Source organism: Lepisosteus platostomus, chromosome 8 (assembly GCF_059453375.1).
Source record: "Lepisosteus platostomus isolate fLepPlt1 chromosome 8, fLepPlt1.hap1, whole genome shotgun sequence".
Lineage (NCBI taxonomy): Eukaryota > Metazoa > Chordata > Actinopteri > Semionotiformes > Lepisosteidae > Lepisosteus > Lepisosteus platostomus.
The window spans coordinates 37,146,773-37,161,157 of NC_142618.1; the positions used below are offsets into that span (position 1 = coordinate 37,146,773).

The window sequence follows — 14,385 nt, forward strand, 5'->3', positions numbered from 1 at the left end:
GAGAGAGGCCTGGGTTGTTACTGAGGCTGAGTGTGTTTGTGGGGTTGAGTGTGTTACTTCAGGGAAGTGAGCAGAGAGGGGGTGTGGGCTGTTGAAGTGTGTTCTGAGTTGTTTATTTGTGTATCTGAGGAAATGAGGGTCTGAGGAAGTTGTGGAGTGTCTGAACTGCTGTATGTTTGTGCTTCTTAGGAAGGATGCTATGGAAGTGAGCAGTTGTTGTAATGGTGGTTAATGATGTGCTAGAAGTATTGAGTAGACATGGGTAATATAAATAACTCAAACAGGGCTGCAGCCAGCTCCTGAAGCTCTGGAGGTTTGATAAAGGAAATTGGAGGTAATGAAAAGTGGGTATGTGTCAAATTCGGCCCAGTCTGGCAAGTTAACATCCACATCCTGTCCTGACAGGAAGTAACGCTAATGAAGGCTGGTGGTCCCCTGGGGCTAAGTATTGTGGGAGGCAGTGACCATGCCAGCCACCCGTTTGGCATCAGTGAGCCAGGGGTCTTCATCTCCAAGGTAAGGCTGACTGGGAAGCAAATAGTATCTGGGCAAACCTGGGTCTCAGTCTGCATTCTCTCAACCCTAATTACAAGATCTTTTTCTGCTTAGTGAATTAATTTAAGTATTTGGTTAAGCTTTACTCATAAAATGGGGTTAGACACACTTGCATCTCCACATAGGAGTAAGGAGTATGAATTTCTGCTGTTCGCTCTCGGAGGTGCCCCAGACAAGCTCCAGTTTACACACCTTTTAAAGTCAGATGCAGAAAGGTAAATCTGTTGTTAATACAGTTATTTCAGTTTTGAAAAAAGTTGTTTTGCTGGGACAGTAGAAGTCTGTTTTTTTTATATCCTTCACATATAATAGGGATGAATAGTAGGTCTTAAATGTTTTTCCCCCAGCATGCTATTTTGATTCCATTCTCTAAAAACACTGTGTAATGTGTAAATAAACAGTAAGATGTACAGTAGCAGACATTTAAGTATCACCTGCACAGCTCTGGTGGTACTTCAGAAGGTGGTACATTGCCGAAGGGGTTGTATACAAATGCAAGACTCTGGCGCTGTGTGTCCAGGTGATTCCCCAGGGGCTGGCAGCTCAGAGTGGTCTTCGAGTGGGAGACAGGATCTTGGAGGTCAACTCCATCGACCTGCGGCATGCCACGCACCAGGAGGCTGTCCGTGCCTTGCTCTCCAACAAGCAGGAAATCAGGATGCTAGTGCGCCGAGATCCCGCACCGCCTGGCATGCAGGTGAGCCCCGCCTCCCGTTTTCTGAGTCTCTAGCGCTTACCCGTCAAGCCAGTCAATGGAATTCTTGGGAGGAAGGTTGTATGGATTCCTGTGGTTATGGACCTCTTTTTAGTCTGTTAATGTTCCGCAAGGAATAATCCATATTCTGAGGCTGTTCCAAGGGTTCCAACCTTCTCTAACCTGCTTTTAAACATGCTGGGGTGTATGCAATAATAACGCTTAAAGAAACAGAAATCCTTTCCAAAACACTTCTGAGTGAGGTCTCCTACACGTCCAGTGAATTCCCCATGATCTCCCTGTCAGGGCATGTGTTTTAAGAGCTGGAAGCGTGCTATATTTAGATCCAGGATCCAGATGCCAGGACTTGTCGTGGAGTGACTGTGTGTCTGTTTCCTTGGCAGGACATTGTTATTGAGAAGCTGGCTGGTGAGAAGTTGGGCATCAGCATCCGGGGAGGAGCCAAAGGTCACGCGGGCAATCCCTTTGACCCTACTGATGAGGGCATCTTCATTTCCAAGGTAACCCTACATCTCCCCCTCACTCCCTACCTTCACACCCTGTCGAAAGGGCTGGAGCGCGAGCAGATGTGTAGCTTGACCGCGAGGTGACAGCGACTTTTCCCTCAGGTGAGCTCCAGCGGCGCAGCAGCGCGTGATGGCCGCCTCCAGATGGGCATGCGGATCTTGGAGGTGAATGGTCACAGCCTGCTGGGCATGACGCACACCGAGGCCGTCAGGACCCTGCGAGGCGTGGGCGACACGCTCGCCGTGCTGGTCTGCGATGGCTTCGACCCCAGAGATGCTGCCGCTGTAGAGGTGAGCTTCTGGGCTTCGTGATGCCATCCAGCTGCCTGAAAGGACAACCATCAACATGACCCATTTTAAAATGGGCTTAAAGGAATGTCCCACACAAACAGGATAAAAGATCTCCACCTTCTTAGTCTCGAGTAGAGCAGATTTCAAGGAGACCTGATTCAAATGTTGAGAGTCCTCAAAAGCTTTGACGGAGTCAACCCAGTGGTCGTCTTCAGAATAGACAGCGAAACTCGAATTCCCAAGAGGAAACCACAAAAATGTGCAGTTGAAACTGCGAACAGGAGGCGCTTCTTTACACAAAAGGTTGTGGGAGTATGGATCAAGCCATGTTGAAGCTACATTATAAAAAATAAATGTTGCTAAATAATACATCACCAATATTAATGGACTTATGGTCAGAACCCATTTCTGTTTAGCAGTTCCAATTCTATGTCCAATTTCTTTTTTAAATCATTTTCAGGTACAGGAACTAGAAAATGAGATACATTTTCCTCAGTGGAGTTGACTGCGTTCCTGTACTCTCTAAACGCAGAGTGGGTCTGGTCACTTGTCATCGTATTTTCATCCTCTGTTGTCTGTCTCAGGCCTCTCCAGGTGTCATTGCCAACCCCTTCGCTGCAGGCATCGGACGCAAGAACAGCATGGAGAGCATCTCCTCCATCGACAGGGAGCTGAGCCCTGAGGAGATGGACATCATCCAGAAGGTAGGTCTGGAAAGGAGAGGGAGTCCTGTGTGCTTTATTGCATTGCGAGGCGGTCCTCAACAACACATCTTGAGATCTCCTAGATGACTTCCTTCTGTGACTGAAGTTCAGATTTAGACTGATGATGATAAATTATCAATTCAGATAATTATGCTAATAAATACAGTTTAAAACCAGAATCATCTCCTGGAGTGGTAAATGATTCCACACAATTTTAAACAAAAGATGTGCACATGGTTTCTATTTGCTGTCCCAGAGAAGTGTCTCTTTTTAATTGGACTAGGTTATTTCTGTTATACCCACCTCATGTGCAGTTGCCAGTATCGTGTTTTTCACATCTTGGCTCACAGCTACAAACACCCTGGCTGCACATACACACGGGAATGAGGGGGTGTAGGCAGACTCCTACCACCCATACTGCTTCAGTCTGCTCATGTTTTAATACATCACAGACACACAACCCCCTGCCAGATCTTCGGCACTGATCAGAAGAGAGCCACAAATGTGTACAGGCAGACCCCTAACTACAACCAGCCTGCCCACGTGATTCAATCTGCTTTTAGCAGGTCACAGGCACCACAGCCCCATAAGGGATACACAGGCCTGCAAGCACTTGAGAAGCTGCAGGGGTTGCTGTGCCTCTTGGAGACAAGAGAGTCCTGGTTGACTAATCCTAACCTACCCCCAGGAGTCGGTGCTCAGCCGATTGTGTGCCGGGCTAGGCCAAAACCAATCACAGGTTGATAATGACATGACCCAGACTCGAACCCGTTATCATACAGTTCAACCTGTGATGGGGTTGAGCCACTATGTAGCAGTTCATAATATTTTCTGGGTTTTGGCTCAAAAGATACAGTATGTGAAATGCACAATGGCTGTTTCTGTGTGTCCATCTTTCTGACCAATGTTTATGAAGTTCAGTAGGAAGAGGAGGCATTACTTGTGAGGACTATGCTGCTTCATGTGGGCCATGCAGGTCATTGGCCTTCTTGTTTTACACGCTCCAAATGTTTGGAACCATCAGTTGTTTTTTTTATTTCTTGGCTTACAGTTTTAGACCCTATACCCACATAGGAAGGAAGTACCATTTGTCTTTTGATATGCTACAGACTCTGTAGCAAAGCAACATCCAGCAAGCACATCACTGATCCGATGAGAGGCATGCGGCTCACTTATATCACCACAAATTTGTGGCACCCATGAACTTGCAGAGTTTCCCCCTCCTTGCCGGGTGGCGCTCTGTCGATTTTGTATTGTCTCTTGGGTGTTCCCTGTCACAGTCAGGTAGTGACATGACATGATCCAAATTCACAATTATGACAACAAGATCATAGAGCCAAACCCTTATTAGTAAATTTGGGAGCCCCATGTCTTTTGAGACAGTATTTTCCACCATTGTTATTTTTCTTTTTGCAAGAGGTATGAAAGAACTTTTTCACAAAAGGTGGGTCAAGAGTCACTGTAGTTCAGTTGTTCATATCAGCGCAGTGTGGTTATCTAACCTGTCTTCACAATCCCGTGTCCCGTCTCTCTGTGTCTAGGAGGTGGAGATGGTGCGTGAGGCCTCTCAGTGGGAGAGGGAGGAGATAGAGAAGGTGGTGAGTGGAACCTGTTTTCCTCATCTTGCCCAGAGAAGGGTCATCCAGTCAGAAGTCAGGCCCTGGGGAAACTTACTTTTGAGTACTGTGTTTGTTTTTGTATATTAGCTTGTATTTTGGGTATGTGTCAGCCAGACTTACTTAATTACCTGAACAAAAAGTCAGGACAGTGTGAGTAAACTTTTCAATATAACACTTTGAAAGCACCGTTTGAGCCTTCTGGAAGCTGTCGACAAAAAGGCAGCAGTGACATTCACTCCTTGTGGAGATGACAGGGAAAGATGACCAGCTCAGAACCCGCTCCTAGTAACCGGAAGCTGCCTACTCTGCGTGCCTCACTCATTGCCTTGCTGGGCTTTTTTTTACTACAAAAACTGCCACAGCTAACCTCTCCCTTTCCTGCCATTGACTTGCTGTATTTCAAAAGGAATGAGCTCTTTTCTAACAGTGTGGAATCTGGTTCTCTCTCTCTCTCCCTCGTTCTCTCCTCTGGCTTCCTCTGGTGGGTGTCTGGGTTCTCCGTCTCATCTTCCTGTTCTTCCTCCAATACTTTAATCACACACCCCCCTGCCCCCCACCTGTCTTCTTTCTGCTCTTCCTGCCTGTGCTATGTGGCTGGTTGCCCCCCACTCCTCTCCATGGTTGCTCTGTCCGTGCTGCTGTGCTGCCGAAGGAGCGAATGCGCCTGGAGCGCGAGGAGGCAAACCGGTTGCTGGAGGAGGAGGCCGAGGTGAGGCGTTCATCTCTACACACTCCTCCCCCAGCCCCGTCACATAGGCTCAGCTAGCCTCCAGACCTCTCAGGCAAATCTGTTTCTCACAGGAGCAGTTTTTATAAAGGGAGGCCAGCCTAAATTGTCTGCATCTTGCCAGACAACAGTAGTCACATTCCATCGAAGGGAGACCACTTTACTTTCTGTTGGAGTGGCGTTATAGCTGTGTGAAAAATGGCTGTCAAATTTGTAATTGGTTTGCCTTTATTTTAATTCTCACTTCCATAACCCTTTGTTTGAAGGTTTATAAAAATGGCATTTAAAAATATATATTTTTAAAGCAATGATGTGACTGCATAAATCATCCTAGAATTTCATTCTAGTGGTTTCTACATCTAGTGCGATGGGGACAATATACCCTGGTCTTGGTCTTGTACTAATTAATCCTACCAGTTCTTCAGGAACCCAGAGTACCATGGAGAGTTTCACCAAGATGGGAACTAAGGCAAACGTTTTTATGTAGCCAAAATGCATGCAGTAGTTGAAATCGTAGAAGCACCCAGGCACACACTTTCTCTACTCCAAAATAACTTTTATGGGTTGCTAGAAGTACTTACTCCATTTTTCTCTTTTAGGTTGCCTTTTTGTAAGTAGTGGAAAAACAGTACCTGCGGGGTACCTTTAGTCAGGGTTCTGATTTCATGTTATTCCTTTAAATTGAAGCTTTGGTATTAAACGTACTGTAGAACGCCCAGTGCAAACAGTAATACCAGTCCAGCACAGTTGGTCACTCTGTTCTTTCTCTTGCTCCAGAACTTCAGCCCGGGACCTCTGAAACTGGACTACAAGACCCTAGCCGCTCTTCCCACCACAAGCCTGCAGAAAGTCACGCGGGTGAGCAGAATCACAGGAACATTTTTTAGACTGGAATTTACAGTGTTGGGTGATATTAACTATTCTAGATTGTCTGAATTCCAGAGAGCACTGCCATTTAAAGTGGGTAATTCTGGTTTAGAGATCATATATAAGCAGCACTGCACCAGACATAGGGCTGACAAACACACCTGTATTTGGTTGCTTGATCTCGTACATCGAGATACTTGTGTAGAAATGTGTTAAAGGAAAACTGTTATTCTACGTTTTAGGTTTGAGGGTAGTCATTCTAATCTATACCAGATTAGCTGCTAGCCACAACTAGTTTCACAAGAGATTGACTGGCTCATTGGTAAACAGACTCTTATGATTTCGAGAGAGAGCTGGTTTTCTTTTGTGGAAAGCACTTTTCTCTTTGACATTTATTTCTGTGACTGAAATAATAAGAGCAGAGCAGTAGCTCAAACTGGGAGTTGATAAAATACTTTGAAATCTGTAAAATTCCTGATCCTGTTAAATCAGTTCATGACTAAGGACACTGAAGTATTCTGCAGCAGATTACTGACTGAAATGATTATGTGACAAATGATAGTGAGTGAACTAGTCTGTTGGCTAAAGAAAGTTAAAATAAAGAACCTTTCTTCTATGTAGTGTCTACAAACATAATTATATCAAATCTCACATGGTTGTTCTGTCTCTTTGAGACTCCTGCATGATATTTATGACCTGACTTGTCGTTCATGAGAGAGTAGTTCATGAGAGAGTATACTGTATGTGCACCACAGTAACATCAGGCTCAAGTTCCAGCTTCCTGTTATTAGTTTTCAAACAAACTGTCTTATTTGAGTGAAATCTTCTGCTAGATTCTTAATTACTATTATTACAGCACAGCTAGTTACTAAGCACTTTGAGTTGGGGTTCAAAAGTGTGAAATGATTATCACAAGCTGCATATTTTATTTTATTGTTGAAAACAAAATAATACAATGCAGGTTCACGGACTTGTAGGCAAGGTTTATGAAGGTTCTTCCTGTCTTGGAAGGCTTTGTTCTGTGCCAGCAGTGATTTCTAGTCCAGCTCAGAATAGCTGTCTCACCAGGGCAATGTGCTACATACAATTCCACCAGCCAGCCGTTCTGCGTTTATCCCTCAGGAATCTCCCACTTCAGCCTGTGAGTGCCACAGTCCTGACCTCTGACCCCGAGCAGGTGTTCTGAAAGGTGGAATTCCGCTTTCCTGGGTTCCACAGCGACAGTCAGTGTTCTGAATCCCTAGCCCTGTCATCTGGAATATAACGTTTCCTAAATCATTGTAGCCCATTCTCAGTTGCAAAAATTCCTGTCCATCTCCATGACATTCCTGTTAAATTACCATTAAATCACAGACTTGAGCTTGTATGATGCAACTGTTGTGAAACCTGAACAAAATCAACTTGATTGAAAAGATTTAAATCAGTTCTAAAAAGGCAACTTAAACAGGGCTGATAACAGTCAGAGCTGGGCACCCTGACTGCCTGAGCAATCGACTTGGCCTTTTCCATTGTTAGCCATTGCTGGAAAAGTATTTGGTGTCAGAAGAGGGTTGAGATCATGACCTCTAGCCAGGAGCTGTACTGTCTGCTCTTGAAGAATGTGCTGAAAATAACTGGTCAGCTTACAATCATTTGACTTTTAAGGCTATGCAATGCTGAAACTGGGAATAAAAAATGTGTTAATATAATATACATCATAATTTGTTGTGAACATTGTACTATTTGTCATTCTGGGGTTTTACAATGGTTCAGAGAAAGGGTTTTATAAAATATTTTCCTTTTTGTGCTTTTTTGTGTTTACAGATGTCTGTAAATATTGACTTTCCTTGGCCAGCTTGTGCCCAGTGGGGCTCTGTCCTTTAAGGAAAAGTGTATCCAGTGCAGTGTCTGTATATGGCAGAGGCTGTCTTTGGTGAGCCACTGTCCTGCAGGAAGTTGAGTGTTGTCTTTCCAGATAACATGTTAAGGCAGGAGTGGAAACCACAAGGCCCAGAGGGTCAAATCGTCTGATGATTTTCATTCTGCCTAAGCTTCATGACCTAAATGATAGAAGTTTTTGTTTTATTTATTACTATTTTGGCAGGTTTGCATTCTTTTCGGTTATGATGATATCGAGGGTCCTGTGAGGTCTGCTGAATTGTGGCACTTCAGGAATTGAGTTGTGCGTCCCCTCCTCTCCAAGACCTTCCATTCTTTGGAATGACTGTGTGTTTAAGTCATTCTGAAATATCTCTGTAGATAAGAGTTTGCTGACACTGTAGGTTGATCTCTGTACCTAAACCTTGTTCCTGCAGGCTGGGTGTTTCTTTGGTAAGCTCAGTTTTATACTTTGGTATTAAACAGTAGATCTACATCTTCTACAGTAAACATACATTTTCTACATCTTCAAGTAACCGTTGAAGAGCTGCGGGACGTAGGTAGATTGACCCATTTAAGTAACATGCTGTCTTAGGTCATTAGATGCTGAGTTGAAGTGACAACCCGAGGAAACACCAGCCCCCCAGGACCAAGATTAGACTTTTCTGCTGCAGAACAGCCATTGCCAGGAGCAGTGACTAGGTCTTACATGATCATGTTCTGCCCTAAAAGGTAAAGTCTGTAACTCTGATGGGAGTACTGGCCACTGGCCACAATATCACTGTAAAACTACCAGTTTCTCTTAAAAGAAATTAGTTCTGTGCCCTTTGGAGATTATACCTAAACTGTCTTTAGAAGTTGTATTGGAAATTAGTCCTGGTTAGACCTCATCCTAGACCTGGTGAAAAATAAAATGCAGTTTTTTTGAATGACAACAATGTGGGAATATTTGAGGCGTGCCATGTCAAAAAAACTACCTAGTGTAGTATTGTGTTGGATGATTATAGTTTCAAGGGAGGTGTGGGCTCATTGAGCCTTTCAAGTTTCTTCATAGACACAACTTTGGACACATTTGCAGATAACAGGAAAATCATTAATTACAAAATTCTGATTCAAGCACAGTATTAAGGAAGAGGGTATAACCAAATAGGATCAAATGTTTTGGGCTCAAATCAACGTCATATGTTTATATTCTTTCCCAAAATGACCAAGCGTTGCAGCTCCTTTCTGGCTGTTATTTGTGAAAATGAGGCAGACTTGTTTTTTTTTTTGGCTTGTCACTGTTGATCCTTAATCCCAGATCCTCATCAAGATGTGGTGCTTCCTCAGAGAGGATGAGGAGGCAGGAAAGGCAGTGTGTCAGATTCTGTTCAGGCTGTTCTGAGGGAGAGGGTATGAAGAATTTGGCAGGGGGGGGCGGGAACGCACAGCTGACGCCTCGAGGGGCACTTGTCAGGGATATTTTTAGCACTTGTGGGACGATGGGAGGGGACTGGAAGAGGGAGAAGGGAGGTGTGCGGGACAGAGCGAGGGAGTCAGAACGTGCGTAAGTCAGGAGAGCCTCACCACTGCCTAATCCTGCTGTCGGCCACTGTGAGTCACCGGGACTGGGTTTCTACTGCCTTTCCATGATGGGGGTTTTTATAACTCGTCCCTTTCTTCTCTCTTTATCTTTTCTGTAGCTCTAGTTGCTATAGTGAATGTGTGTTTTATTGAGTTAGCGTTTTGTGAATGTGTCTAATCTCAGTTTCATAGTTGGGTCGTTCTGCTTGTCCAGGAATTTTATGGATATGACCAATGGTCCTGCTTTCTGGCTACTCCGACACTCTTGCTCATGGTCTGGAAATCCAGCATGCTGCAGGATGTCTCCATTGACTAAGTCAGTGCTTTCGACACAACTGTTTTCTCTCAGCCCCACTGCAGGCCGATAGGAGATGTTCTATACATGGAGAGTTAAAGTGCTGGAGTAATTCTGGCAGTTGTTTCAGAGATTCTGCTTCTAGAGGGCTGTCCGTGTGAACCTCCTAGCATCGTGACAAGCTACCCTTGGGTAGTGCTCTCAAATAGGAAATGCTTTTTGTGTCTGAGTAAGATATTAGAGAGTTCTGATGTGCTTCTGCTGAGAAATTGTAAAACAAGGACCTCCTCGATTCTCGGAGGAGCAGTCCTCTTTTTGGCCCTATTTGCTAGCCTGTCTAAAAAAACAGAATAGCAAACATAGCAAAGTCCCAGTAGAGTTGATGGCTGTAGATACTTGTATGTAATAGAAGAGGTTAAATGAAAGATTCTGAGATTTAAGTGTTTCAGTTCTTGAAAGTTTTTGTGATTCTGGCAAATGTTTTGATGATTCTGAGATTGTTAATGACATTTTTGCATTTTTAAATGTTGCACACTTTGCTTGTCGGGGCACTCTTGTAATGTTCAGTATACTAAGGTGCTCTGCATCACTATCTGTAGACCTGAGTATTCAAGAACTTTTGAATATGGGCATCAAACATGCTTTTATTTGTTATAGAATTAATACAAATTGCAAGGTCAACATAATGTGATGCTGTATTGCCTATACTAATATGCACTGAAGAGAGAGAAAGTGTGGTCTACTGTGTGAAGGATGTAACTGATTGTAAGGTTCACATGGTTGTGTTAGGTTGTGATTTGTAGAGTGCAGGTGAATTTGATTGTGTAGGTTGTGTTGCAGTGCTGTGTATTTTTGTTATGTTCAATACAGAGAGTGGTATGGTATGAGTATTTTTAATGTAATTTTTTGTTTATTATTATAAGAAGTAGTGCAAACTTAGTATTTTTTTTCCTGCAGTTAACCAACATGTTTCTCGAAGCCTTACATTTCTTTTAAATCACCACATTTAAGATTAGCAGCTGACTTTGGTCCCATTTTAGTTCTGTCTAATGGTCAGAAGGACAGGGCCAGAGGAAGCTTTACAGAGGATAACTGTCACACCTCACCAGTCGATGATGTCAGGGTTGGCCAGCGTGCCACCTGTTCACACTTGTCACATAGAGTTCGGAGTCGTGGCTGGTGAACTGTAGGCTTCTTCCTCCTCCATACCTCTGAGCCATTTAGCAGAAGAAGCCCTGCCTTTTAATCAGGGCTGTGGGAAGGCAGCTGTTGTGCTGTGCAATGCAAGTGTAATACATTTGGATGTCAGCAGCCAGCAGTACTGATGTTATGGTTATTTATGGTCATAGGCAGAGGATCTGGACAGTATCAGAATGAATCTAAGTGACACCGCTCACCATTGAGAGGATTAGCCTGTCAGGAGTTAAAATGGTCAAGGTCTTATCCTACAGAGTACTCCACCCACACTGGTTGCCATTTTGAGATGAAGCCAAGAAATAACTTGTACAGTGGTGATCCTTATGATGTGATGGTGGGTTATACGAGTGGGTTGGTGTAAGCTGTTGTGCAATCTGTTTATACTTAGTATTTATCAGTCTTATTATATTGTTCTGTTGTAAAAGTGGATGGATTTTCAAGCAGTGTAGGAGAGTTCCTCCGTCCAGCTCTTTACCAGGGAAGGATTGCAGAAAATGTCTGCATTACCCTAGTAATGTGGCAAGTAATGCCACATCACCCTAGCTAGTGATGAAGCCATACAGGCACAGTATCCCTAATCAAATGAGGCATTCGTTTTGAATATGAAAGTTGGCTTCATCTCTCTAAATTTGCTGTAATCTTGCACCCTCTAATGTACAGAGTTGTGCTTATTGTGATGGGAGGGTATTTGGTGTGCTTTGTGCAGTCTCACAGCTGGAGAGATACATCAGGCAAGAGAGGTTCTCTCTCCCAAGGCATTCGGGATGCAGCTCCAGAAAGGATTTTCCTACCTTCACTGTAGGTTTCTTCCTCACTCTTCTGTCTCTGTCACTTTAGTGTAGCTCCTCTGGTGGCCTTTTAAAGGTATCAGATAAAGCAGAGTGATCTCTGAGTGTTTTCTTGGTTTGCAGTTTAAAATGGGGGTGTTGAGAGTTTAAGATGTGTGACTGGCTTGAAGAAGGTTAACATCTCAGTATTTACTGTAAAGCTGAGAAGACAGATGTCTGAGGCCTGGATGATGTCCATCCCCTGTTCTGATTGAATTTCTGATAAAGAGTGTGAAATGCCTACGCTTACAGGCAGGGGTACAGAGTTTTTTGTTGATTTATGCTTTACGAAGCACTCAAGACGTAAAAATCTTGAGAAATCAAAGTTAAATGGACCTCTTCAATTTTCAGCTTGAGAAGGGAAGTCATCAAGGCATCTTCTTAAACTTTTGTTTTCTGTATGCTGTGCGCTAATGATGTTACCAGATTTGGCTTCTTCAGGTGGACAACAGTCTTGTAGATGTCCAAAGCTACCATCTCTGATTCTTGCACCTCAGTCGTCCTCTAGCTTTGGGCAGACCTGTAGTGAGCCCAGCAGAGCTGTAATTCTGATCCCAGGTTCACTCTCTTTCTGTCTAACTCTCTCTTGCTTTCCTTCAGCTTGATCTCTGTGCCACTCACACTGATCTCATGGAGGCCTCCCTGCAGGTCCACGTTAACACACCCATAAAACCATTGGGGTTTAAGACTGGTGACCCCTCTGGAAGAGAGCGGAATCCTTTTCATATCGGGCCTGATGTCCTCATCACTGCTTCGCTCCCCTCTTGCCCGAGCGCGGAGAGTGATGCTAGGCCCATGCAGGCCAGACCACAGCCTGCTGAGAACAACCTTACAACCGTCCCATACGAGATGAGACCCCAGGCTCCCCAGGTTTCCCACAGTCCTTCACAGCAGATAATGCCGCCCGTTGTGAGACATGAAGCACCTCCTGCAGCAGAGGAAGCAGAGGAGAGCCTGGTGGACTCTCAGCCCATTTGTTTCAACGAGAATCCCTTCCTGGTGGCTAACCGAAAGGGCAAGGGCAAGCCCCCAGGGGAGCACGTCCTGTCGGGCCCACCAGTGGGCTACGGCAGGAAGGGCCAGCTCCAGACCAGCCTGTACTGCAAGGCAAGCCGGCACTTAGCGTCCTCTAGTGTGTGTGCACGTGTGGACCAATCTCGGCATGTTGTGGCCTGCTGCCCTGCTGACATGACACTGGTGCCTCCTCACAGCAGTCCTTGGCATGGTGTGTCTTTGTTGCCTGGTTGTATTGCTCGTGATCTAATGTAGGTATTAAAGATCACTCCCCCATACGTACGTGTGCTCATGTATGTGTGTATGAGTCACTACATACACAAATATGCGTACATATACACAATCAGTGTAAATGGCTGTTTTTTCCTTGTATTGGTATAACACTCACAGTAGGACAGAATCCTCTTATGAAGACATTGTCATCATGCAACTATTAATCACCCAAGATATGTTAATATTGTCCAAAATCTAATTTTTAGCTCTTACAAGCAGACAAGTCCCTCTTGAGGAAAAAAGTGTTAATGATAGAATGCAACATGGAAGAAGTATAAAAACGTAAGTGTCCCACATGTGGATAATTGGGATTATGTCCCAAATTTATTCTGGGCAAATAGTTGCCTCATTGTAAGATCTGCAGGGGGTTAACATCATTTTGATGCTTTATTTTCCCAAATTGTTTACAGTAGCACTGAAGCATGAACATGTAAGCATGTTCCTTTTCATTGGAGTTGTATGCATTCCTGAAAGCTACAGTCTCTCCTGGATTTCTTCTTCACCTGACTTACTGCAGCAGGGTATCAGATGGTTTAAGTATGAAACAGGTCAACTGTAGGTCAGAGGTTTTACCAGGAGAGCTTGGAGGAAAGGACAGCCAGCAGCCCTGAGGTCTGGGGTAAGCTTTGTGATTGGATGATGGGTGAGGTGGCAGGGCTGCTCAGCTCTCTCTTTCCACCCCCCCTAAAGGTACAGGCCTCAGGATGTTGAGGAAGAGGACTTGTGATTGGATGGAGAGGGATCTGACTGTGTCCACATAGCTGTTTCAATGAATAATTCTTGACCTTAGCACTAGATTCAAGGTTCAAGGTTCTCGAAATGGTAAAATGATATAATCCCCTTCCCTAAGACTACATGTTTCCTGTGGATTGGTTAATTTGGAGGGAGTGATATTTCTTCTTGAAACAGTGTAGCTGTAACTGTATTGGACAGGCATATGATGTATTTTTAAATAATGTTAAAAGTGAAAAAATAATTACACATAAACTGACCAGCATGCTGGTATTGCGTACTTTCTGTGCTAGATTGTACTTAACGGTGGTTAAGTAGAGGTTTAACAGTTCATAATTTTCACAAAAATTGTTTTTTCAAATTTAGTGAACCATTGACTTCAAAATACTAAAAATGACATTTTTTTAACAATATTTGTATTGTGAAGTTCTACTACCCTACTATTCAGTTTGGTCCATGTTAATTGCAATTTTTTTGTCTGTCAAATTCCTGCCTGACACTGAGTTAAGAAGTAAAAGGCAGCTTTAATCTTAATTCAAATGCATTCCTGTGGAAAAACAAATATTTTGCGGAAATGTAGAGGATAACACTTGAAGGAACAGGACTTGTGCTTGGAAAACCCTGCGTTTTGCATCTAATCCAA

At 43.9% G+C, this 14,385-nt stretch overlaps 1 protein-coding gene across 22 annotated transcripts in view; it reads left to right on the top strand.

The window, feature by feature from the left end:
• The window catches only part of scrib (scribble planar cell polarity protein), a 128,471-nt gene that overhangs the window by 91,706 nt on the left and 22,380 nt on the right, over window positions 1-14,385 (top strand). For 17 of the 22 annotated variants that reach the window (XM_088643259.1, XM_088643264.1, XM_088643267.1 and 14 more), the window contains 9 exons: window positions 406-516; window positions 1,076-1,252; window positions 1,654-1,770; window positions 1,879-2,067; window positions 2,652-2,771; window positions 4,313-4,369; window positions 5,043-5,099; window positions 5,895-5,975; window positions 12,324-12,830. In XM_088643259.1, coding sequence (XP_088499385.1) covers window positions 406-516; window positions 1,076-1,252; window positions 1,654-1,770; window positions 1,879-2,067; window positions 2,652-2,771; window positions 4,313-4,369; window positions 5,043-5,099; window positions 5,895-5,975; window positions 12,324-12,830 — 1,416 coding nt within the window. The remainder of the gene's footprint in view (window positions 1-405; window positions 517-1,075; window positions 1,253-1,653; window positions 1,771-1,878; window positions 2,068-2,651; window positions 2,772-4,312; window positions 4,370-5,042; window positions 5,100-5,894; window positions 5,976-12,323; window positions 12,831-14,385) is intronic. The other 5 variants (XM_088643277.1, XM_088643278.1, XM_088643279.1 and 2 more) reach the window with 3 other exon arrangements.